Source organism: Falco peregrinus, chromosome 8, assembly GCF_023634155.1.
Source record: "Falco peregrinus isolate bFalPer1 chromosome 8, bFalPer1.pri, whole genome shotgun sequence".
NCBI classification, from domain to species: domain Eukaryota; kingdom Metazoa; phylum Chordata; class Aves; order Falconiformes; family Falconidae; genus Falco; species Falco peregrinus.
The window spans coordinates 4,553,447-4,579,250 of NC_073728.1; the positions used below are offsets into that span (position 1 = coordinate 4,553,447).

At 41.6% G+C, this 25,804-nt stretch overlaps 1 protein-coding gene across 4 annotated transcripts in view; it reads right to left on the minus strand.

Annotated features, from left to right (window-relative positions):
* The window catches only part of MYO1B (myosin IB), a 113,262-nt gene that overhangs the window by 55,300 nt on the left and 32,158 nt on the right, over positions 1-25,804 (minus strand). For all 4 annotated transcript variants that reach the window (XM_055811731.1, XM_055811730.1, XM_005241317.4 and 1 more), the window contains exons 4-6: positions 7,601-7,695; positions 4,332-4,436; positions 1,327-1,373 (exon numbers count right to left, since the gene is read on the minus strand). In XM_055811731.1, the coding sequence (XP_055667706.1) occupies positions 1,327-1,373; positions 4,332-4,436; positions 7,601-7,695 (247 nt within the window). The remainder of the gene's footprint in view (positions 1-1,326; positions 1,374-4,331; positions 4,437-7,600; positions 7,696-25,804) is intronic.

The following is a 25,804-nucleotide window of genomic DNA, read 5'->3' on the forward strand; positions in this document are numbered from 1 at the left end:
ACTTGAAAGGCAAAATAGTAGCTGGTCACACTTTGTCCTGGAAAGACTTCTGTTTACAAACAGCACCTCTTCTCCTCTTCGCTGGCTCCTCCTCCTCCTTTCTGTAGCACGCCATCTCTGATAGTTGCATTTTTTCTACCCTTTCTACCCCAAAAAATTTTCTACAACGCCTCGAATTTTGGCCCTGACCTTGCGATGAGGAGCCTCTGCTCTGCTCACAAGCAGGGGCAACGACAGCCGCAGAAGGAGCATTCACAGCCATGCAGAACAGCATCAACCACCCTCGAGAACCAGAACGGAAGGGGAGAAGAGTCTCCCATGAGACAAAAAGCTGCTCTCCACCTTTTATCCATTTTCTTACACTCACAACACACCATTTTCCCAGTGTACTGGTTTCTTCTGTGGTCTGCGCTACACATCTCACTAAAACTGCTCTCCTGTGCACAAGTGAGCAAATGACAGAGCTGCATTCAGTCTGCTGACATTAGCAGGAGAAACCGGGATGAGTACTCACACTTCTGAATCTCCCAGCTCTAGCGTCAACTATTTTTTTTTTTTTGGTTTGTTTTTATCCAATTGTCAATTCCTGGAATTTCACATTCAGTTTTGTGCTAAGAAAGCCCGAATTCAACCACTATGATTATAAAGAATATAAGCAAAAAAGTAACGTTACAAATGTTGAAATGAAAACTGAAGTTGCAAACGCACAGAAATGTAAACATCCTAGAAAGAAAGTAAGAACCTAAAGTAGCAGTTTTAACAAAAAAATGTATACATATGGATGGAAAACGAGATCATGCAGGAAGATCGCCTTGCTAAGCAGGCCAGTTGCTAGGCACATGGCTGCTGACATTAAAGCCACCAGTGCCAGAAAATTAAAAGAATCCAGCTGCGCTGTAATTATGTTCTCATCCGGTCACAGACTGTCACATCCTAATTTGATTTTTTTTGTTGTTTTGTTTTTGCTTTGTTTTGGTTTTAGCCTCTACTTTGATTCTCAGTAGAAGTCTATGCCCACATCAGAAACCAACCAGATTCCTGACAAGCAGGCAAAACACCTTTTAAAAAGAGGGGGGTGACTGCTAATAACGCACTCCCCACACACTGGGGCAGGGGAACATGCTTGAGTGTACAGAATGAAATACCGATTGCTGCTGAAGGTGTCTGCCTGCCCCAAACACCACCGCCAACAGCTACAAGAAAGTTGTCTCCAAATGATTCATTCCCTCCTTACAGACGCCTTGCCGGCTGATACAAGGTAAAACAGAAATAGCCAACACACTCCCCTAAAAGGAATTCAAATCCAGCCTTGCAGAAAATACTTACAAATCTAGAGGAGTTGTCATTCCTCACCGTTTTGGCATTTCCAAAAGCTGGAGAAAGAGAAGAACAAATATGACAACCAAATCGATAAGTAAAAAAAATATTTAAATGCTAAAATATCTATGACTCTTTATATACTTAAAGGAATCACAGGCTTCTGGGGAACAACGCCCTGTTCAGCGTATGGGTATCAGTCCCTGGGGACAGACAGAGTGTGACAGATGTGATCACAGATGAGAAGACACCCAAGGAAATCCAAACAAGTTTCTTCTCAACACTTGCTTTGTTTAAAAAAGTGAAAGAAAAACATACAAGGGGAAATGGTGCCAAGACAAAACCACACCTGGACTGAGCATATATCCTTAGGGTTCAAATGACATTTAAGATGTTATTACCCATATAACTTTAAAGATAGGAAATACTTCTTTCTTTTCAATTCACAGAAAGAAATACATCTCAGTTCCCAGAACTGAAGGTGGTAAAAGATGGAGGCCAGAACTGAAGAAATTACGGAATGACACTTAAAAATTGTTTGCATGGGACAGTTTATCCAATGCTTCAAAACTGATTTATTTACGCTATTCCACCACGTTTATCCTAGCTTAGGCTGAATATTCTTCAGCTGAAAGAAGCCTGACTTACAGTGAAAGTTTCACACACTCCCCCCTCAGCCTGACCTAAATTAGGTTGCTGAATAGTTTGGGTTTAATTTCTTTTGCTCAAGTTTTCTGACAGTATAAACTCTCCAAGAACAGACTTCCCAGGGCCACGTTCAGGTGGGCAGCCACCAGCTCAGAACATCAGCAGGACCAGAACTCAGACTGGAGGACAACTCAACTCTAAACTTCACACATTGTCAAAGCACATGGAGCCAAAGAGGAGTGTCCCCTACATTATTAAGTATAGCACTCCTACTCCAACAGGAGACTTTATTTATCCCAGTATTTATTTATATAGCATACATATTTTCAAAGATCAAGTCAAGTCAATGTTTTTTTGGACAGAAATAAATACATGCTTGTAGGGCTTCAACAAACTTGCATGAGTAGACTTACTCTTGATCAAAGAACTGAGGCCAAAAGGAAACGTTTGTTGCTCCTGAAGGCCCAGGATAAGTGAAAGAATTGTTTTTAAAATCTTTATGCCCTGCAATAAATCATCTTTTCAACAACCAAATCTCTGAGCTGCATTTTCTTAAACACAGTGCTGAACAGTAAAGTCATTTATAACTGCACAGAACCAAGCACAAACGTTCTATTATAAAGCACGAGACACATTCCTCAGTTTTCCCTGAAGCTCATTGTTTCTAAAAGTTAATTTACAGTAGCAACTGTAGTTAAAAAAAAAAATAATCCCATAAGATAAATTATGCATATGTAACATTTATGTCATTTTCTTGCACTGCAGCTCGACTGAAACAGAACTATATAACCAAAGACAAATAAATCTAACCACAAATGCTTAATTTCTGTCTAAAATGTATATAAGCAGCCAGGCTTGCTCAGCAGCCTCATGGAATAATTCAGTACCCCACCTTCCAAAAAGCTACATAGGCAGTTACCAGTGCACCGAGTAGAACAAATAACACCTTAGAGCGATAAGGCACTCTTCTGTAAGCTTAGTCTATTCCTCCTGCATTAAAACAAAGATTCGCAAACCAACAAGAAATCCAATACATTTGGCAGTCCCTGGGGAACAATCTAGCTTTGGCAAGAAAAACCTCCGTACTTCCCATACTATTTGTCTACAATTGTTATCTGCCTTCCAGAACAGCGATAAAAGCAACACAGCTCTTCTCTGTAAATCCCAAACAATGGATGATCGCAATCCCTCCATTCAGCTTGTAAGTGGAACGTATCTGATCATCAAAGGAAGGCTTATCCAGCACTTCTATTATTCTTAAATTTTAACATTTCATCCTCTCTTTACAAGTCTTCTCTGACATTTTTTTTGTGTGCAGTCAATGACCCCATTTCACCCATCCAGTTCACCACTGCTCTCGGCCCACTTTTGCTTTCCCTTCCCTTTTTTCTATTTTCCCCGCTCCGTTCTCATTGGTAGAGTGCTTGCTCCCTACAGACTCCAAATCATCACACAGACATACAGATAGCTAGGCAATAAATAAAATGTTGACACTCAACAGTCTTGCAAACACTGCTTATCATCTGGCCATAATACAAAATTATTGTACAGCAGTCATGAGAATTCGTCTCAGCACCACAACAGCTTAAGGAACTGTGGGAAAGACCAAGTCAGGAATCAACACAATAGATCTAAATAAGTCAACGCTAACCAAGGCACTTCTGAAGGCAATTATTAGACAATGGGACAAAAGTGCAAGCTTTGAGGATCATATATCCTATCTCCAGGAAAAAAATAAGATCCTGTTTCTGGCAGCCAACAGCTTTGAATTAAAATGACTAATAAAAAAAAAGTCTTTCATGGGAGAGCAGGAAAGGCAGTTGTCAGGAAGACGGGCCAACAGAGTCACCAGACCCAGGGAACAATAAGTCTCGGGAACCAACAGGCATGCATATGGATTGGCTTAAGGTTTTGCTAAGATCCATTTCTTCACCCTTTTTTTTTTTTTTTTTCTAAAAGAAAAATAATGCTTTACAGAGCTTGTTTGTTTACTAGAGACAACCATAATACAATTTGGAAGGAAATGAATCAGAGGGGCTGGACTGAAGTTAAGTCTTTTGATACAGTCCAGCATCATCAAGGCAGGGATAAGAAAGGGTTCGTCCTCTGAGAGCAGCAGCAGAAGGAGGCTGGGCAGTATGACCTAACTTGGTAAGCTCTCCCTTCACGAGGGAAACAGTTTCCTTCTCAAGAAAACCTCCCCAAAACCGAATAAAATCTTGTAGCTGCCTTCACAGAAAGCATCTCCTGCAGTTTTGGACATGAAATAGCAGCAATACAACAGATACAGTTTTCCAAACCAGCTCAGCGGGAATGCTGATACGCACAGAGGCAATACGCACCTACGTGCTCTGCAAGATTCTTACCTTCAAGAACTGGATTTGACTGCAGAAGTTGTTCTTTTACTTGATTAACCTCTGCCCCTTTTCCGCACACAGCAGCTACATACGACATGACAAGTTTGCTCGCCTCTGTGGGGGGGAGAGCAAAATAAAACAGTGGTAAGTGTTGGCAAATAGGCCATAAAATGATTTGCAGACTTGATCTCCATCACATTTTCAGCACGCCAGACAGGAACCATAAGCGCATTACATTCCAGTTTTCTTCTGCATCGTTGCACCACCTGGAAGTGAGGAAGGCGCATCCCTGCTATGAGACCCATAACAGCCCCACTGACCTAAATACCTAGAGCCTTCCTGAGCCAAAGCAGCCACCAGCAGACACGGCACGTTGCATGCTTTTTCATCTAGCCTCGCTAAGAGGCATTCCATAGGGAAAGGACGTTATCCCTAGCTGACAGGTCAGAAATGTTTTAATCTAGCCTGAAAAAATAGGCCCAAGCAGATTCAAGACTCAAAATTCAATCAGCTTTTATCAGCAGATACACAGTAACACAAGCGTAAACATACAATACACGGAACTCCAACATACACGACAAGTAACAGTAATGGCAACAGCCGGTAACGTTATGCAGTCTGTTTCAAAGGACACCAACTAGAGAAAGTGAAGCATTCATTTAAACAATGAAATCAATCTGAAGGTATAACTTCTAACAAATTCTGGAATAATATCTGGACTCTCAAAGCTGGGTTCCTATGGGAGTCAATCACCGATATACAGACAGAAATATATATTAAATAATCCATCCAACCCTTATGTTTTTGCTGGCCAGGACAAAGAGAAGCTGAGAGAGGATTCTGTTTATAAACAGAGTCTGTGATGTTTAGTATGATGCAAAAGAGTGAAATTTGAGGCAAAATTGGTTGATATACAATGTAATTACTAACAGCTGGAACCCCTATCAACTCAAGCCAGTGGTCATAAAAAAACCATTACTTACTCTTCAGAGATCTGTTGCAAACTTAAGGGTTTCATTTCAGGAAAGAACAAAGAAGAAGTTATCCTTTGGATTTTGATTCTTTCCTATTTAAGCAAATTTGTCTGCTACTGTTAAATAATTAATATTAAATTAATTAAAAATTATATTTAAAATATTTTTTAAAATACTTGTATTAAAATATGCTAGAGAAAACCAAGCAAACCTGCCACAGAGGAAGCAAGGAAGGAGCAAGCACCATGGGCATGCCCATAGGGCCTCCCATCTCTCTTAACTGCGCCCTGAACCCAGCTCTTGTCTTGAAGAATCCATTCCCTTCGCAGCCGGCAATTGCTAAATTATTTGGAGTATTTCTTAAAACAGTCAACGCCTTTAAAATAGAGCTACTCAACCACTGAGAGAAGCGCACACTGAAGCAGCAAATAAGCTATTACAACATGCAGTAAGACAACGCACAATGACTTCAAGATAGAACATCGCTGAAAGAAAACAAAGGCCCTTTCTTTTATCAGCAACTCTTGTTGAGTCCAATAAAGACACCAGGAAGGGAATCATTACCTTAACATCTGAAAACATTTAAATACACCACTCACTCTGATAATGTACCATGCTTTCTTGCACAGTTACTATCGATTAGCAATATAAACGTGCAGCGGAACAAGAACAAAATTGGAAGCAAATAAAAAAGCCCAACTGACGCCACTTCAGTTTCAATTCTTCCAGCCCAAACGTGCTACATGTTCTGGCTACCAAAAATTTAAACCAGAGTCATACAGTACTAAGAACTTTGTTTCCCCCAACTCCAGGAACTTGCTCCTCATTTCTCAACCCCCTTGGGGTTTTTTGCAATGAGAATCTGACTCCTCAGCTAACAGCTCCATTTCAGCAACAGTAGTTCCATCAAATGTTGGGGCGAGAACAGCACCGATTCCAAGTCAATTGTTGACTTGAATCTCAAACCCTGCATTATTCTGTACTTACCTTTATAAAGCAGTAATTCATATTCTGTTCCATACAGCTACGAAAATTACAGATCAGCCAAAAATCTCTGTACAAACCTAAAACTACCAGAATATTCTCTACAAACAGGAGTTCAGAAACTCAAGCACTGCTACCCCTTTCAACCGAATAAATAAATGAATAAAAGGTGGACCTCGATTGTATGAGGTGCTTGGTAATTCACAGGTCCTGAGGAAGTCAAGACATTAGGTAATACCGGTACAGAACTCCTTGCTGAAGTCTGAACTCCTAGACAGACTCTCTAACAACCGTATTAATAAGAACCTGATTATTTTAATGTACACTTTTATTGAATACACATGTGTTTTCACATTACTGAACTGAAAAGAAGGATTGTATTACAAGATTTCAAGACCTCTCAATTGGCTGCCACTAATCAGGCAAAGGAAAACAAAGACGAAACCTACACTTCACATTTTCACAAAGGGCTTGGAAAGCAACTTCTTGTTACTCACCTTCAGTCTTGCTCAGTACATGCATACAAAGCTCCACGTTTTCTCAGATTCAGAGAACAAAATCTCTTAAATTACATGGAAACAGATGCATGCGTTCCTATCCCCTGCCTCTTTTGCAAGTCACCTCGGTTTTATATTGTTATTTCAGAAAATAACTGGCTTTTTTTTCTTTTGTAAGATCTATCTAAAACATTCCGCAGTTATGCAAACCTCACTTGATTTCTGCCATTCCAGTTTACAAATTAGCAGTCATTTTCAAGGCAATTTCAGCTTTGCCTGAGAAGCAGAGTGTTCTGGTACACAGGCCAATCTTAGAACTGCAGCTGAGCACAGCATGCAAAAGACTGATAAAATTTCCAAAGTAATTAGCTCTTATTATTTATTTTCCTTGGATAAATAGCATAATCCAGTGTAAAGGCACACATTTAATAAAAGACATGCAAAAGTATTAAAGGATTGTCTTCTACTCTAGAAGACCAAGAACATTCAGTTTTCTCCATCTTCACGTTTCCCACAGGGAGAGCCGCAATGTTTTCCAGCCCTTGCAATACTCCATCACAAACCAGCACTACTTTAGCATGACTTTGCATACTGATGAGGACACTGTGTCAACATGCCATAGGACTGCACCATGGTGACCACGTGAAAAAACACTGGTTTGTGTAAGTTCACACCAGCAGCAACAAGCACGACAGCATCCACCTTCTGCAATCACCAGACACAAAACGATACCGGTGTCTCTCAGCTCTCAGACTCTAGCATCACTTTGCAAGACTCCGAATAACTCTGAATGTTTTTCAGTAAGATCAAAGCTGCTTGTTACCTGTTTTTCCGGCTCCACTCTCTCCTGTGATAAGGATGCACTGGTCTTTGTCCTGGTCCCTTAAAGATCTGTATGCTTCATCTGACAGGGCAAAGCTGCAAAGTAAGAAAGAGTCAATTGAGAATTAGATAAAACAAATCCCAACAATAACTACAATCAGACGTTCACATCCAGGCAGGAAAACAAACGAAAAACCCCACACACATTCCCCCCTCCAAGTGCTACCATTCTGTGAGTGGTGAAGCATTCACTTTTCAGAACATAAAGACCGACAGAAGCGAGATGGATATTTCTTCTCAGTGACTTATTTGGACTTTCTCCAGGAACAAACAAGCACAATCTCCAGATTTTTCTAAAGACAGCAAGGTCAAAACAAATTCACAACATTTTGGGGAAATTCAGGTAGCTTTCTTCATTGAAAAAAACATCATATTCTTTATTGAACATAACATCAATGCAACGAGTTCTGTCTGAAGACATTTAAGAAAAAGGAAACGGGAGAATCCTGAGCATTAACAATACCAGAAGCTGCAATTTCTACTCTAAAAAGCATGAAGAAATATCAGAACCTTATAAAATATTGAGCAATTTAAGCATTTTTAAGCATTCAGGTATTGCTGAACAATAAATACGAAGAGGTGTTTCCCAATAGCTGTGTTCTTAACTCAGTAAGGGTGATGTTAAGTAGCAAAAGTATCTTATAGTAAGTATCTTATAGTAAGAATCAGCAACTTCCCTGTTGCTGCACCAAATTGTACAAAAATGGTACAAAAGAAGGTACCAAATCCTGTACCAAAAGTCTATTCATGGAGCTGAGAACATCATGACCCTGAAACTACTGGGCTGCAATCTGATTCCAGATGTGCTTTGTAGCCATGCAGCAATATATATTTTGGAGAACTGCAGATGTGTTACTTATATTTAGTTTTCTTTAGTAGCAATTTTGAGGCACAGCAAGAGTAGCATTGACTTTTATTTCAACTGCATTTTTCAGTTTGTGGAATCAAGGACTCTGAAAACTGAGCATTAGGACCCCTTGAAAAAACTTAAGCATGTAGTATCTGAAAAAAGACATCGAAGCAAAATCCAAATAAAAAGGCACACTTGCATGACACAACTTAGAAAAAAACGTCATAGCTAAACACGGCACATTTTTGTGTGAAATAAACATTCATCCAACAGACCAAGAACTTTGTTAGATTACTGCACCTAGTAAAATATTTAGTGTTTGTATGTACTTAGAAGTGGATACTGTTGATTGTTTAAAGAAACCATGTATGAAAAATGGAAATGAACTCTCAGGTCAACATAAAACACATAATCATTGCAGGTTCAATGTAACTTTTAGAAACTGATTATCTACAACAGTTCAGGAGCTTTGCATTCAGCTGATAACTACAAATAGATCAAGTATTTGTTTTGAATAACATAGCCATATAGTGCTCTCACAGGCAACCACAGCCCCTTTATAGGTAAGAAAGCTCTAATGAGCCCAGTTAGGGGTAGCACGGACAACACACAACGCAAGTGGTGAGAGCCACACAGAGCCTTTCCTAAAAGCTCCTATTGCCATATATTGAAAGCTTCAAATATTAAACCTACATATAGCCAGATCAGCTCATACTTATTGCTACCACTGTCCCTTAGCTCAGGCATTTCTTCCTGGCTTCTTTCCCCCAGAAAGTTTATGGAGACATGTCATATTGTCCCAAATTCATCACCATGTGCACACACAACACCATTTATACTTGCTCATCAGTATTAGACTCATCTCGTATCACTTATTTGGAGTTTGATTTTCTTTGCTTGCTTCTTTTTACGGTTGCATCACGTTACCAGCTCAGCCATCCTGCAAGAGACCAGTGTACCAAGCAAGTGGCATTCAGAAAAGGTTGGAAAACAGGTAAATGAAATGCCTTTCGGCTCCTTCACTACTGAATACTCACACCTCCCCCTTCATCCCTAGTTCTTGCCAAGGATGCTCCTGTCACCGGCTCCCCCCTTTCGGTGTCCCTCTCCTGCAGCACCTGCCCATGTGGCTGGACCACCAGCCCCAGGCCCCTGGGCTCTCTCCTGTCCCGCCAGCTTACATCGTCTAAGGCGCTGCAGCACAAGATGGCTGGGCCAAACCACCGCGGTCTGAGGTCATTAACTCCTTCTGATACATACACTATTGAACTCAAATTAAGATTGATCTCTCAAAACTTAACGCTGCTATGGCAATGGAAGCATTTGAACTCAGTAGTTCAGCTGGAGGTGAAAATGTGTTTACGAGAAAGTAGCAGGCTGTAATGTTTTTAGCATTACAACAAAGTCTATTTGTGATGTGGCCAACACACTGAAGAACTAGCAAGAAAAAATAATATTCTGCTGCTGCTGAGAGACTATGACACAATTTCTGGCATCCACTTCACTGTCCGGAATCCAAACTACAGCAGCAGTAACACTCTACCAGACTCTCTTACAGGACATATTTAGGAAATTAATGATATTTGTTGAACGCTGCTGCAGATATACTTGTAAATTGAAGAGTACGATATGCGGCACTCAGAAGAGCTTATTCCAGTACATATTAACATTCCTTTTTGCAAGGGAAAAAAAAAAAGTAATAGGATGAAAAGGAAAGAAATAAAACCGCACTGAGCATTCACCGGCCACGTGAGACAATATCAATAATGTTGTGGTTTCCATGGGTTTGATTCAGAACACTGTCTCAGCAGGAAGGTAAGACTCTCAGATGCCTTTCAGACTTACAGGCTAGATGGCTCACTCTGTGCCTGCTGTCCTTCAAACAATCTCAGCCATCAACTAGCATTTCACTGTTGAAACAACTTTCTTGGCAGAAGTTTCAAGCTGGAAAATGAAGTCAGCATCAAGCACAGAGAAAGTATTCTCTCTGTTGATATACTGAGTTATGAGTTAATCAGCTTAGTAACCATTCATCTTTTCTAATGCACTGAATGTTAGTTTCCCAACAGCCCCTGTCAGAATATGTTTTACTGTTTGATGTATTTATTAACTCTGCCTGCAGAGCATAGTTAAAACCACCAGATCCTGCTTTTTCTCCCTCCTCTGCAGAGAAACTAAGAGTCTAATACTGCAATGAGACCTTGACAGTTGGAGAAGAGAGTGGGATTTCATGCAGTTCTGGGTTTACCCAATCTAAACTTGGCATACAATTTCTTTTCCTCCAGTCTACACAATCCAGCAAAGCCTAATACTTCGTAAGTCTCGTATTATCTACTACATCAAGTATTATCTACTACAGACAAAAGAAAAAACAAGTTGACTCATTTCAAAAGACGTTTGGCGTACGCATTTATCAAAAGCTACCTAGTAAAAGTGTTCTAAAATCTACCTCTGATGTTTCAACCACTGCTCCAACAATTCAAGCAGAGGAGGCATAACCAAAAGCGTATTTAAGAAGTAAGATTTCTTTGTCTTTCTGGCTTTGCATAAACAGCATTAGACACGTTTATGTCAGAGCCTGAACAAAGGCCTTTATCTCAAAGAAAAAGATCTATTCATTTGTCATGTTGACTTTCATGGCACAACGTCACACCTTGCAGTCCTTCCCATCCATTAGCACTTTCTATCTTTGCAACAACAACAAAAAAAAACAACAACCAAACTTGAGTCTTTTGGTTCACTCTACTCGATCCAGAAGTATAATTTCATGCTATTTCCTATTTGTTACAAACATGTAAAAGAATCTCATTTAAGATCATTTTAGTTTAACACATTTTAATGATCTCTACACCACAAGGATTCCTTCTATCCCTTTCCTTTCAGCAACGTTAAGAGACACAGCTCTGTAAAGTCAACATTTGCAACTATAGGTTTAAACCACATATCCCTCTTTGAGCCACCTCACAATTACAGAGCCTAAGTAAAATTTTAGAATAGTTTGTAGTTTAAAAACCAGTTATAAACCATGTGTTTTGAATTAGCTGGTGAGTGTGTCAGCAGTGTCATTGACCATACCTTATAATAAGCTCTCCTTTGATTTTTAGGTTTTCATGGAAGAAGATGACATTCTTCTACCACAACAAACACAGAACTATTTACTGGCATTCTGTTTTAGCGAAGACTTAAGTATAGAAGCAATTTGAAGTCAAAACGCCACCCACACCTAGCTCAGTAAGAAGGTTCTGCTTTTTTTTATAGCACAGCTCCAGATAGCTCCAGATGGCCAGATCTGTCACAAAGTCCTAACCCAAAATTTCTAACAAAGGGAAACAGCAAACAGGCCTCCAAGGGGGACTTCCAAAGAGCTCCAGTAATTTTCAGCAGCACAACAGCATCTCCACGCTCTGGCAAAACACTGGGGTCAGGAAGAAGCAGGAACAAGGTTCCCACCCATTCACCCCAAAACGAGCATCAACTGCTAGCACTTCATTTGGATGCTCAGGACAGCACCCACAATTACACTAGGGGTAAAAAACTTGCTCTTGTTGTCGTAAATTCAGCTCACAGGAGCAGCTCTTCCCTTCTACCACCTTCTTCCTTTAAGCCAAAATCACGAGGATCAGTATTCGCCAGCTACTGGGTCTTCTTTCCACCATCATTTGCATCCTTCCCCTCCTTTCCCTTAGCACTCTCAGTTAACAGTAATTAGTTAATACTATCTTCAGCTTCCTCCGATTGTTTTTCTCATGCACTAATAGAGTCAATTCCCTTCATCCCATCTTCACTGGCTGTTGCTTTGATACCAAGAGTCTTGGTCCCCATTTTAAAACATCTATTGCTTAATCGTGGCTTGCAGCTGTCAACTCATTTGCTACTTTCACAGGAAATTAAGAACACCTCTCTTCTTGACTGTTCCAACTCCTCACGAAGCACAGCCCTGGTACCACTTCATCTCTACTCAACTGTGTCTAAACACGCCGGCAGAATACTAGAAGTCAGTGCTTATCACAGACTATATATCACACCAGACTAAAAAGAACGGTACTAAAATGCAAATTGTACCTACGTTTTTAATGGAAATTTTACAGAAAATCTCATTTATAGTAATTCTTTCAAGTTTAATTAAAAGCATCATTTAAGTTCGTTCCTTCTTTTTCTGAATGCATAGAGGCGCTCAGTAACAGCATAACAGCAAAGAAATGAATTCTTCCTCTCACAACATGCAGTAGGAAAACATCAGAATCACAGTTTGGTATAAAAATTCCTAATAACCTGAGCTCAGAACAGTGGAAGCACATTTTATAAATGCTTTGAGGCTTTATGTTGTAAATCATCATCACTATTTGCCATTACGTTCCCCCCCGCCCACTGAAGCTCAGTGGAACATTCACCATTCAGGAAAAAAAAACCCTGGAAGTGATTATTTATAGTATTAGCTCATAGTGCAGAATCATTTCATCTAATTGCCCTAAGGATAGAAAGCGTACTCCCATTTTCCGTAATTACAAACTGTCTCATGTTCAGCACTTTGACACACTTGAAAAGAAAAGGTTGATTAGCCTGCCATCGGAGTGAATAAAGTAACAGCTAAATTGATGAGCATCGGCTAGGATAGACCTTCACAGGCAAGCAGCTGCTCTTTGAAAAATGCCCATCAGGAAAAAAATGAAACAAGTTTAAACATCAGGATAAAGAGGTGTGCTAAAGCAGATGGAAAGCCTTTTCTCCTATTCACGTTCTGCAATTTTATTTTCCTGGTGTGCATAGAAACCTGTTTTATCAACAATACTCTGTGGCTAACAGCCACAGCAGAAGGGTACCTCCTGCACTGTGTTATTCACGTTAGCAACTGTGACATTATTAGATGCAGAATAAAGCCCAAAGCTGTGTAATCAGCCATAATTTATGGAGGGAAAGGGAGAGAGGGAAAGGGAGGGGGAAGACGACAGACAAAGCCACTCTTGATTTTCTCAATTTACCACATTAGAACACAGGCTAATATTAAGCCAGAAGACATTTGTTTTCTGTTCCAGGAGACTGGGAACATAATATACCCTCCGATGCTTGTATACACACGGCAGGTTTAGCAGAAGATTTTGAGGCCAATATTTTGAGGTCTAGACAAAAAGAAGAGAATGTTCTTTCTGAAAATCTTGTCTTTCTCAGGATGAAGCAGATTTCAGACATCTTCAATGGACTTCGCCTCAAAAATCTCCCTACAGGGCAGCCCAGCCAATGCTCCTTCCCCAAACCCTGAGCTTGCACAGCCTGGTCTGTCCCCCAGCCTTTTCCTTCCCGCAGGAGGGCACACGTGTCCCCTCCAACCAAGTGGGAGGCTTTATCAGTTTGGAACGCTTCCTTTTTACCAACAGTCCAAAAAACTGTGATTTTTTTGAAAAACCAACAGTGGTCCTTCCCCAGCACTGCACACAAAGCCAAAAACGCAGCTTGTGATTTTCTGCCTATTTCAACATCTAAGGCATCTGTTTAGAGCTGCGCATTAGTGGGATGGAAAACAAGAAACGCCTTTTACCAGGAGCCTATGACCAGCTGTTGCATTATTTTCTTTCAACCAGTGCAAAACAGGATCTCTGAAGCTGAGGATGACCGGGCCACTTTCTAATCCAGACTACAAAAGAAGTTCTTCTTCTAAATTTTAGCAAATGCTACCAACCCCAGCAAGCGTGTCCACATCACATTCAGCGGCTCAGCCTCGTACGGCAGTGAAATACGCCCAGCAGACTGTCAGAAGAGGGAGCTGGGCATGGGTCCAAAGCTGGGTCCTCCAAAGTAATGCCATATGGTGGCAGAGCTTGGGTTGCTGCAGATCACCAAGCCACCAGCTCCGTGCCCCTGTCCCAGTAACACGTTAACCATGGAAAGCACACTCGGGCATACCAAACTGAACCGACGTGGACCGGTACCAGCTGTGCACACCATAAACACCAGCAGCTGCAGGCAAACAGCAGGTAGAACTCGTGACTTAGTTTGCCTAAAGGAGGGAATGAAAATAGCAAACTCTTATTTGAGGCTGGTTCCTGTTGTCGGCTGAAGTGAACATATACATACACCGAGGCGGGGTGTGGGAAGCCAGTATCTCCAAGTTGTGAGCTTTTTGGAAGAGCAGCTTGGCTTGGATTCCCCCTTGACTAGCCCCACCCCTTGAAATTACATCAGCCCGCTGGATGCCACGTAACCATCACCTCCTCACCCGTACCAATGCTCAGCACGTGGCTCTAGCATCACCGACTAACTCCCATTTCCAAGGAGCAGCATTAACCAGATGGGTTTGTAACCTGAACAACCCCTCACCCCCTGTGCCGGGCTGTGTTACCCCAGGCCACCCACCAGCTCCGACACAATGACACAGGGCACAGCGGGTCCTCTCACAGGCTTTACAGCAAGTCAGTCTGCTGTCACGTGCACTGAAAGGACGTTAAGTTTCCTGGGGGAGAAGGCATTTCTGTTTACAAAAATAATAATTTTACTGGGCTATGACATCCTCGAAGGGAAGTACAGGAAATCTTTTCCATTGTTTTATTAAAAACCGTACTTAATTAGATGCAGTTTATTATCTAAGATAAATCAGCACTTGCACGCTTAATTTAATGACTGCCTAAACCAGCCAAACCCTTAGGCTCAGTGGTTTGACTGCCGAAGTATACGGTGACCCTTTCTGGTGGCCGTGGCTGTGTCAGAAGCTGCAGGCTCCCCCCTGAACTGCCAGCCCACGAGGAAAGCCCCTCCACCGCACGGCAGAAACGCCGGCGGTGAGAGCCATGTTTCTCCAAGGACCTTCTGCAGCTTTGCAGTCCCTGAGGTTGGGCTGGTAACATTCAGGATTTGTCCCGTCAGCAAGCGCATTCCCCACTTCAAATGGAATATCAAGGGGTCACAGCTGACAGTAAGGCCAGAGAGGTGCAAACCCATTCGCCATGCCCAGCCTCTCCCACAGTTTCACTCCAGGGCACACAACTTTTTTAAAATCCTGGTTTACTATTTCATCTGGATACCAGCGGATTTGAATTGCACCTCTGAGCTCTTGCATATATGTGGAAATGAAGGGTTGGTGGGACAGGGAGGAAAAGGGGGAGCAGGGGATCACAGTCGTTCCCTTTCTGTGCTGAAACAGCCAGACTCAATAATTTACTTTTTTTTTTTTTTTTTTTTTTTTTACAGAAATGGAATTAATTTCTGCACCCAATATAGCATGTGTCTGAAAAACAGGGAAGTTTACTGGTCAAACACACGGGTTCAGTTCACATCAGCTTTGACCAAATTTTACGTAAAAGAAATCTTTTTCTGCAGAACAAGGCATGCTTTGAGTGTGCTGCTGCACCATGTAAATAGCACGTGAAAAGTTAACTCCCCCAAGAAAACTGTAAATTCATCGTGGCTTACATTACTAAGCATAATACGTATTCCATCAAAACAAAATGCTGAGAAACCACTATTCCTCATTTTTAAAACACTGATCCTGGCTAAACACAGGTCCTTACAACTACCCGTAACTATTTCAGAAAAAACAGGCTCAGAGTACAGGTTAAGTGAAATGCTTAGAAGACAAGACTCTTAATCTTAATCCTATTAGGGGAACAACAGCCATTATAGCTTGGCTCTTCCTGTACAGATGGGAACATATGTTATTTGCTTTTTTTTTTTTCCTTTTTTTTTTTTTTTTTCCCAAAAAGGATGTATCTTTGGCTCTTATAGTCTGAGCTTCTCCAAATCAGCGGCAGACCACAGACGGTCCATGTGAAAATGCGACTTCTAGAGAGCACGCAGACGAAACCACAATAGGGCTGTACTGGTTGCGGGGCTTTTCCAAGGCAGAGGGGAGGGGAGTGCTGCTCTGATTTCACATGGAAAAACACTTAGCAAACAGGCAGCGTTCCATGTTGCTGCCTCAAATACTGTACTCCCGCTTAGCAAAGAGAAAACTTTGCTTTTATTTGCAGCCTTAAGAAGCATCACCCTGAAGGCAGAAATAAGTAATTTCCCCCCGATGTGGTGGGAGCAGAGATACAGCAAGGCAAGTTTTGGCTTCCACAAGAAGCCTGCATTGCTACCACGTGCTCACCCAGGGACATCTCTCGCTGCAAATAATTTTATTGCAGAAATATCGCTACTCTCAGACAAGCTTACCTTACTCTGCTTCGTGAAAATGAAACATAAATTTATTCTTTCATTCTAAAGTAAGCAAACATGCCCCAGTCCTCAGGGGAAGACGAACAGTGAAATGAGGTGCCCAGTTGCACATACTCACTTCACAGAAAGGGACGTGCTTTCACAGGCCTCATCTCACAGAGCAACAGCATACCGCAGCACAACTGAACTCCCGAAAGCTCCATGTACCTCAGAGCTACAGCATCTCATGCGAAAAGACACATCTTGGAGTGACTTCACATCTCTATTGCCCGGCGGGATGGGCAGAGAAACGTCACCACGCACTAGTGCAATAGGCTGCAATGGAAGGCCACAGTTTGCCGTCAGAAAAAATGGCAAGTACACCACCAAATCCATACTACAATCCTGGAGAAACAGGAGTATTCCTCATGGCTGTTCGTAAGCTAAAGTACGTTGCTAATCATCAGGTTTGAAATCCAGGCTCTGTAACACAAAAGCTAGCACGCGCAGTGTCCGCAAGTTTATCAGAGACAACAGTGACCAAACTGCAAATAAAAGTACTGCAGTTATCTGGAGAACATCTGGTGGGCAACATCCACGCCGTGTAATGGCAGAGGTATGTTGCTACTTCACTCAGAGGAGTTACTGAACCTTTTAATCGTGCAAGTCACTCTTGAGTCCTCTTAACAAACCAAGTAGTTTGTTAAGAAGAAGCCTTACACAACTTATTTTTTTGCCTCCCAGAACTCTTTTCCAACTGAAGTACGTCTTGTGAACCCCTGGATAAAGTCAGCACCAAAGCTTATCTGAGTTCCCGAGAGCTTGTTAGCTCAGGTAGAACGTCAAGCCAACGTGTCTACTCACTCTGTAAAATGGCTTTTGCTCAAGTCTGTGCGTGGAAATTTGTGGATATAAACCCCAAGTTTTCTTTCCATGAATGGTGAAAGCAACAAACAAAAAGCCTTCTCCAGCCTGCTCAAAAACTATGCTCCAGTGCAGCCCACGTGGACTGTTTCCAGGGACAATGTATTTCATCTGCGTCCACGGTTGTTCTGCTGATACTCAAGGAGGATGCCAACAGCACACATTTTTTTGGCCTGTGGATACATCCTCACTAGCAATTCTCTTGGAGTAACTATGACCAGTTGCAATTTGAACTCCACAAGGTTTAGCAACTAAAAAATAATTTCTGTAGTATATAAAAAGGAAATTGTATCTACAAGAAAAATGCAGATTTGAACTAATTTACTGAAACAACCACAATTAAACTGTCTTTGTAGTTCAGACCTTTGCAAACCCCAGTCCCAGCTCTGTTATCTATTCAAAACATAAGTAAAAGATTATACAGTGTGCTAGACAGTAAATATTAAGACTGTGTATTTCCTGATTCATAACACAAAAAAAGTTTATCTTTAATAACCCAAACTGCATTAACCGTGATGTACCCAGAGTTGAAGAAGTCAGAGCCTTTTGCATAAAGCTGCTGACAAAAAGAGATTGAATGGAAAATGTTCTGCCGCTAAAGGTGGTACAAGAGCTGGAATTTTACTGACGATTCTTTAAGGCTTTAAACATTAGCCTTGTTCACGCTGTCTCTCAAATCATGACAAAAGCTCCTAGCATAGCGGATGGGCATTTCCTGGTGTGTTATAAATTGCTAAAAAAATAAAAAGAGAAAAAGACAACCATTAAACACAATGAGACACTTCCAATGAAAGGACGACAACCATTCTTAACCACAATTTGAAATCCCAGATCTTCAGAGAGTACCACGCTGCCAATTTGGGACAGGCATAATGAAAATTCTGGTCCACGAACACACAATGCTTAATCGGGATTTCTCTCATTTCTGACAGGGCTTCTACCTGCCCTCACTTTTCAGTCCGCCTTTAAGAAGTGAAACCACGGCTCCTTTATAAGCGCTTCTCATTCTTTTCAGTGTGCAAAAAGTCCCAAAATTCTAATGAAAAGAAAAATGAAGCTGTTGGATCCTTTTGTAAAAAAAATCAAGTTACATTTAAAACCGCGTGAAATGTTCAAAAATGCTTTTATTTCCAAGTCCTACCATAACACCAGTCAATTTTCTAATCAGAAGAACTTCATTTTGTTAAGCAGCACAAAAAAGACTAGTCTTAGCACTAGCCTAGAGGTACAAATGAAGAGCTGGAAGGAGAACTATTTGAAATGTTGAGAAGAGACAAAGAGCAGTTATGCATTGACAAATCTGGAGAACTGCACTAGCAAACTGGAAAATTACTGCAGGTCCTTTCCTTTATTTAATTAAACGCCCACTTCATTCAGAAAAGTCAGTCATAGTGAATGGATTCCCAAGCTGTTTGTGTATATTAGAGGGATACTACTTAACGTAGACAATGTGAATTGATTTTTTTTTTTTTAAATCAGCATTTTATGTCCTAAAAATATCGATGGCATAATACGAACACTAGCCTGAACAGTCCAGTTCCAGGAAAATGAGAGAAATGGGACCTGGCAAAAAAGCTGCCATTAGTTTAGACTACAGGAGCGTTAACACGTTAATACACATCTCCAACTACCCAACATATATTAAAGTTAGGGTTTTTTTGGCTTTTTTAATCATTATTGTTATTATCTTTGCTCTAACAATCTAACCAATCCCCAAATTTTTTTATGCTTACAAATAAACACAGACTGTAACAAATACACTCACAAGCAAAAAACAGAAGAGCAAGAGATCGTCACAGATAACTGAAAACATTTGACTCTCCATCCCAGACATGACTGAAGTCAAATGTGAAAGTATGTGTGTACAGAGGTATGAGTAAATATTTGAAAACAGTTCTGAAAACAAAGTTATTTTGTTGAGGTTCTAAGCCAGCAGTTAATTCATGAAGGATGCCCCAAGATTATTTTCCTTCGTACACCATGACGACAATTACAGACTTAACAGAAGCATCTGGAACCGATCTCGAGCTAAGCGCTTCCCTTCCAAACTCGCTGTGTTTTAAAAGGCACCCAATTCTTGCATTTTTGCAAGCTTCTTAAAAAAGTCCCCTGGGCACGTGAGTGTTGGCTGGGAGCACCCACAGCTCTCCAAACCAGAGACTGATGGATGAGCAGGCGCTGCCGGAGCCAGGTGGGTCCTGCCTGGGGGGCTCCGGGGGCTGTGACTGACGGCACTGCCAACAGGTACAGCCAGGGGCACCGAGATCCTGTGGGAGCTGGTGGATCTGGGGCTTCTGAATAATTCTGCCCCAGCAGCACATGCTCCCATAGCTCCTGAGAGACGCTGCGGGGCGAGACGCCACAGCCTGGGGTATTTTGGGAGATGGGTTTTGTCTTGATGCTTTTTATATCTCTTGTAGCCTATATATACACACTCCTTCCTAGCCTAGGGAACGTTTAAATGCCACAACAGCACAAAAATCCAGCTGGACTCCACCCCGCCTGATGTCTGGGCAGGCCTGTGTGCAGGTACCTCCACCCCACCTGCGCTACAGCTCGGCAGCTGCACGCAGCATTCTGCATTCTCATGCTGGAAATCCCACGTCCCAACGCTTACAGAAGAATGGCAGCACCAGTGCCATACACAAAGAATTTAAAGGGCCTCTTCATGTCTTAATTTAGGCAGCACTACTTAGAGGACCGACAGAACGGCTCGTTCCAGTGAACTTTGGAATCTAGTCTAAATGCCACTCCAGACCATTTTAAAAATTAAAATAAAGCACAACATTCATCTATACATCACTTTTCCAGGCTGTTCATACTTCTTGGGCATCGGGGGCATTTGTTGAGTCTCCTTACAACCACAATTCCTGCTAGAAATCGGTTCCTGTATTATTATGCATTATTACAGAATTTCATGCGATCTAACACTGGCAGCAAACAAGCAACTACTGTTCTTGTCAATAAGACTATTTCACCTCTGAAGCACTGGGGTGAGATGGCTGCATTATGTGCTATCCAAACCAACGGAAATAGCCCTGCTCAAATTTCAGGGAAAAGCTAAATTTATTGTGGCATGCCAGGGAAACCTTGCTTTAAGCCTTCCAGTTCACACATCACATCCAAAACGCTCTTCAGAGAATCAGCCTTTTCCATATGGCCACATCACAACTGCCTTCCTCAAAACCCTTTTTGCTCAGAAGGACTTCGGAGGTCTCCTGCCAAGTGTAAAATTTAGGAAATTCTGCATGCCACGGGTGGCGTGCGAGCAGCCTGCAACAGAAGAGGCTCCTCTTGGGCATGAAGTCCTTCCGACCCTTGAAGCAAGCGTGATGCTTCACCCCCTTTTTACTTACACACTTGGGGGGGTTACATTTGTGGACACACCATATCCAGTACCGCCTCACTACAGAGGTTAAAAAAGTAGTAAGGCTGACCCCTTCCAAAATAAGACTCCAATATTCTGTGTCAGTACTTCCCCCCCCACCTTCTTTCAATGCATTCCTAGCATGGGTTTAACAATCAGGTACTAGCAGTCCTCCCTAATTGCTATTTATGATTTCTGTCAGCCATAGATGTTCCCTCCCTGCCCAGCAGTTAATTTTGCCAACTAACCTCTGAAATTATCGTCTTCCCTCGACTATAAATCTCCCCTGGAAGAGGCACTCTGGTGAGCGACATGAACAAGTCCAAAGACTGACTCTCTGGAGAAGTCAGGCATTGGGAATGAGAATAAAAGGTCTGCAAAAAGAGGATACTGCAAGGTGAACCAAAGCATATGGGGGATTTAAAAAAAAAAAAAAAAAAAGAAAATGAAAAAGCAAAAGCCAAACACCACCACCACCACCCTCAAAACCAAAATGAAAGCAAATTAAGATGAGGAAAGGACAAACTGAAAAGGAAATGTTAAAATAAACGTACTAGGGCAATGAAGGACACTACACTACAACACAGGCTCTCACCCTACCATCCCCTTCTTCAAAAAGGGAGCTACCGTGTATCTTAAAACTCTGCTACCTATGGGGAAAAGTTTAGTTTTACATATAGGCAAAAACTATCCTTCACAGCTGGAGCTGTTTCATGTCCTTCAGACAAAAATATTTGCTTTAAATCAAGGAGGAAGAAGAGTTACTGTAACCTCGGTGTTTCTGAAGACATGCAATCCTGGAATACCAGCAAAAAAAGCCAGAAGCAAAAATATAACTTCTATATTTGCTGCTTGCGTTGGCTCAAAACTTGAAAAGGAAACAGCAAATTGTATCTATTGCCAGAATAATTGCAAATATCCACAGGATGTTGATTTGTCCCAATAATTATCAAGATGCTCATGACTGAAATGGGGAACATTAATAAGTTCCTCAATCTTGCATTTTAATAGGCATCAGGCTGATAGATTTATGCTTCTATCCTATATACAGGCAAGCTGGTTTTCAGGAGTTGCCTGCAAAAGTTTAAGTCTCTCTACGTTTGAAAGCTTTTAAGGCAGAACTATTGTATCTTCAGAAATACTTGACTTAAAAGAACTCATAGCAAGTAAAGAAAATATACAGCAAAATTGCCTAAGTGGAATTCAACAGATGTTGGATAAAAGCTTTCTCCAGGTATATTTCTGCTGACCCAGTTATTCACTATAAATACTCCAGTGCATTGCTAAAAAAAAAATAATAAAAAAAATGCATATTGTCTCTGAAGTCTTATTGCTCGTAGCTTGCCGTTAGTAGGTAGAGTTGCCAGTTTCTGTTTTGTCCCGCAACTTAAAATAACCTGCAATTCTGCTGAATGCGAGCAGGTAAGGTGTTTCAGAACATAAAAGGGAGCACAAAGCCACATGCCACCCTGCCTCCCAGAGACAGAGGACTGCAAGCAGCCGGGAGCCGACCTTCAGGGGTGAAATGCAAGAAAGCACCTCCCCTGCAATCCCTTGAAGCAAATCTGTTACTGGTAGGAAAAGTGATAGGCACGATGGTTACAAGTAACCGGTACGATAAGCTATTTATTTCCTACTGCCTTCACTTCAAAGATGCCAGCAGCTGCCTTTGTCGCTGGTGGAAGTCAATGTAGATTAGCAAGATAGACAGCTTGGTGCTCTCTCATGTCTAGCTTACCCACCAGGTAAGCAAAACAGCAATTACATCAACTGAAAGAGTAATTACATCAACTGAAAGAGCAGAACAGAAGTGTAAGAACTGCACAAATCAAGCAGCAAACTGTTTGCACACTGAAATGTCATACTCTGCCCTGTCAAGTCAGGGACAAGTTTGATCCTGCCCTGCAGATAAAGACAAAACCAGCAAGATTAACAAAACATCGAGGGAAAAAAACCCCACCAAAAACCCCAACAATTAAAAAGCTTGGTAAACTTCCTATTACAGCTATGCAAATAGCCACAGACTATGAAAACAAGCATTCCACGAGACCTAGAAAAGTAACACCTTATTAAATGGTGCCACAACAACAGTGGTGTGTTTAGAGAGGAATGAACTATTAAAATAAAATCTCTTTGATCAAGTTTTATCAGGTACACCACTATCAAAAAATCACCTGGCCAGAAACCTTCGCCCAGAAATTCAGTTTGGCTGCCTATTCAAAGTACGTCCATGGCTTTACTCTGGTTTCCAAAGATCATGTAAAGAAAATAAAATAATAATAAAATAAAAACAAAACAACAAACCGAGTGTGCCCAAACCCTACAATTAAGTATTAACTAGCGTCACTGAAAGCATCAGTCACTCTCACAGACGCTCTTGAGGAAACACAGAGCAGATGACTAGCTGTTCGCTCCCCTCCTCTTTCAGATTGGGACTAAGAAAACACATGAAAAGGTTTTTCACTCCCATAAGTATGTGTTTCCCTCAAGAACCATATACGGGAAGAAAATCTCTAGGTATGAATTTCCTTCAGGTCATTATATACCTCTCTCTCTCTTTCCTTCCGTTTCCATTTGCTCACCAAGCCTGCTGTTTTACTGGGACCGCCGGCATTCCCAAGCACACCCTATACCGATCCCTCTCACTTGGAACACTTGCGCGTACCTCGAGCACAGACAGGAGGGCATCAGAAACTGGAAAACAACCAAACCAATTTCGATTCCGCATTTCCCAGGAGCTCCCACACGGAGCTGGAGCTCTGGGAACGTCCCATGGCAGTCTGCCTCACAGATGCTGATGCTTAAACCCTGGGATTCCCAAACCTGAGGGCTCTCTCCAAAAGGACAGACCTTGGAGAACACAAGCTATCACGCCAACAGGTGACAGCACGTTGATTTCTGACGGATGAGTTTTGGTGCATTACAGACCCAGTTTCTATAGGAATCTCAAACCAAACCACTGCTAGAAATTTTTTCTGCAATACATTGCTTGCATTTTTCTAGCTCGTACTAGTAACAAAATTAGATTATTTGTACAAAGGAGATGCCGAAATAAGAAACACACCATGTTTCACTGTATTTCTAGGCGCACTAAGTCATACGTCTTAGCTTCCTTATAAACAGGCAAGACTTCTGCTTTGCTCAGAATTGCCCAACAGGAAGGAAAAGCCTTTTCCCAGAGCACACTTAGGTGGCACAGCGGGCTCTGAACAGCCATGGCTCAACAGAGATCTACATGTCAAAGAAAAATAAGTATGTACAACTCTATAAATCAGCCTGGGGTTTTTTTACCCCTCCATCAGAAGCACTGCCACAAATTACAATTCGCCTCCCAGCGTCTCTTCATTAAAGCTGCCGAGCAGCTAAAAAAAACCACCTTCAAGATTGCAAGGTCTCTGCGGAAGCGTAGCAACCTCCCCAAAAACGCCCGCACCCTGCTTTTAACAGGGACCTGCTGCTGCCAGAGCACCCAGCCCTAGAATCAGCAGCCGGCTCCAAGGCTGGGGTGCTGCCAGCTCTGTGCCAAACCCTTGGGGTTGTCTCAGCCCCTGCTGACCGGCATGGTAGGCAAGCGCCCCGTCAGTGAACAGCCGAGGTTTGGCTGCAGCAGGAGCACGCGGCCAGCCTGCACGCCCACCTCACGGTCTACCAAGCAGCGTCCCAGTACCAGCTCTGTGTTCACGAGGGAACACCAGGACTGGCGTGAATCCTTAGGCTGCAGCACAAGGCACTATATGGTAAAGGGGATGAAAAGTTGTTTACTCAGAAATGATTAAGGCAGCCACGTGTCATACACATACAATATCTGAAAAACCTCTTTTAAAGATGGTGAGAAGCCTAACAAGTTCAGCAGAGACAAAAGTGACTCTCTTGATTCTGCAGTTTTCATAAGCATCCACAGACAGGCGGGACAGGAAGTAAGGTCACCATAAAGGAAGAGCAATTCATATTTTTACAGTTTAAAAAGAAAACATTTTATCTGTAAAAGAAACCACAACAAAGATTATTTCCTAATCCTATATTTTTAAAGATATTTTGTCTACTGAGAAGGTGCCAGAAGACAATATTTTCATACAGAAGTAATGCCAAATAAAAAAATTTTGTGGAGAGTTCATATCTGTCCAAGACAAATTAGCCTTACACTTTTCATGACTTGGCATTCTATCCAAACTTGCACGGAAAATCTATTACTACCATGCAGTCGAGACCTCCTGACATAAGTTAAAAGTCAACACTGTCTCACTTGAATCTACTGCTCCTAAAGTGGATTTCTAGTGTTCGGACTCCAGAGGTTCTTGCTCTGAGATGGCAGCCTGACCATACAATTATGGTCATTAGTGATGAATGATGTTTATGAAACATTTTTCTACCCAGTTAAGACTTTCATAATACATACAAGAATGACTGCTGGCCATTTCTCTTTTGGAAAACCAACTCTCAAGAGAGGTAAAATCCGATGTGTAACCAAGTACATAGTACTGACTTTCAGAACGTCAGACAAACTTGAACTTCCAGATTTCATTTCTAAAATCCTCCATCATATGACAGCAAATTTTATGCAGCTGAACATAGCCAGCAGAGCAGAAAGTTCTTTTAGCAAGCAACTGTGTTAATTTAGCAAGGAACTGTGCTTGCTAAACAGAACTGTGAAGAAAGAAAACCTGAACACAGCCAGAGTTCGGATCCAAGAGGGCCAAGAACTACCAGAAGCTTATTTGACCTAATCAATTAGCTGTCTGCATTTCAGCCGATGTATCTGGAAAAGTTACAGACCAAGTATGAAGGCAAAAAATTAATCAGAACAAAATAACCTCTAGAACTCTTTCCACACGTGATTTCCTTTTAACCTACAAGCTAACACTGAAGGAAGATGCACA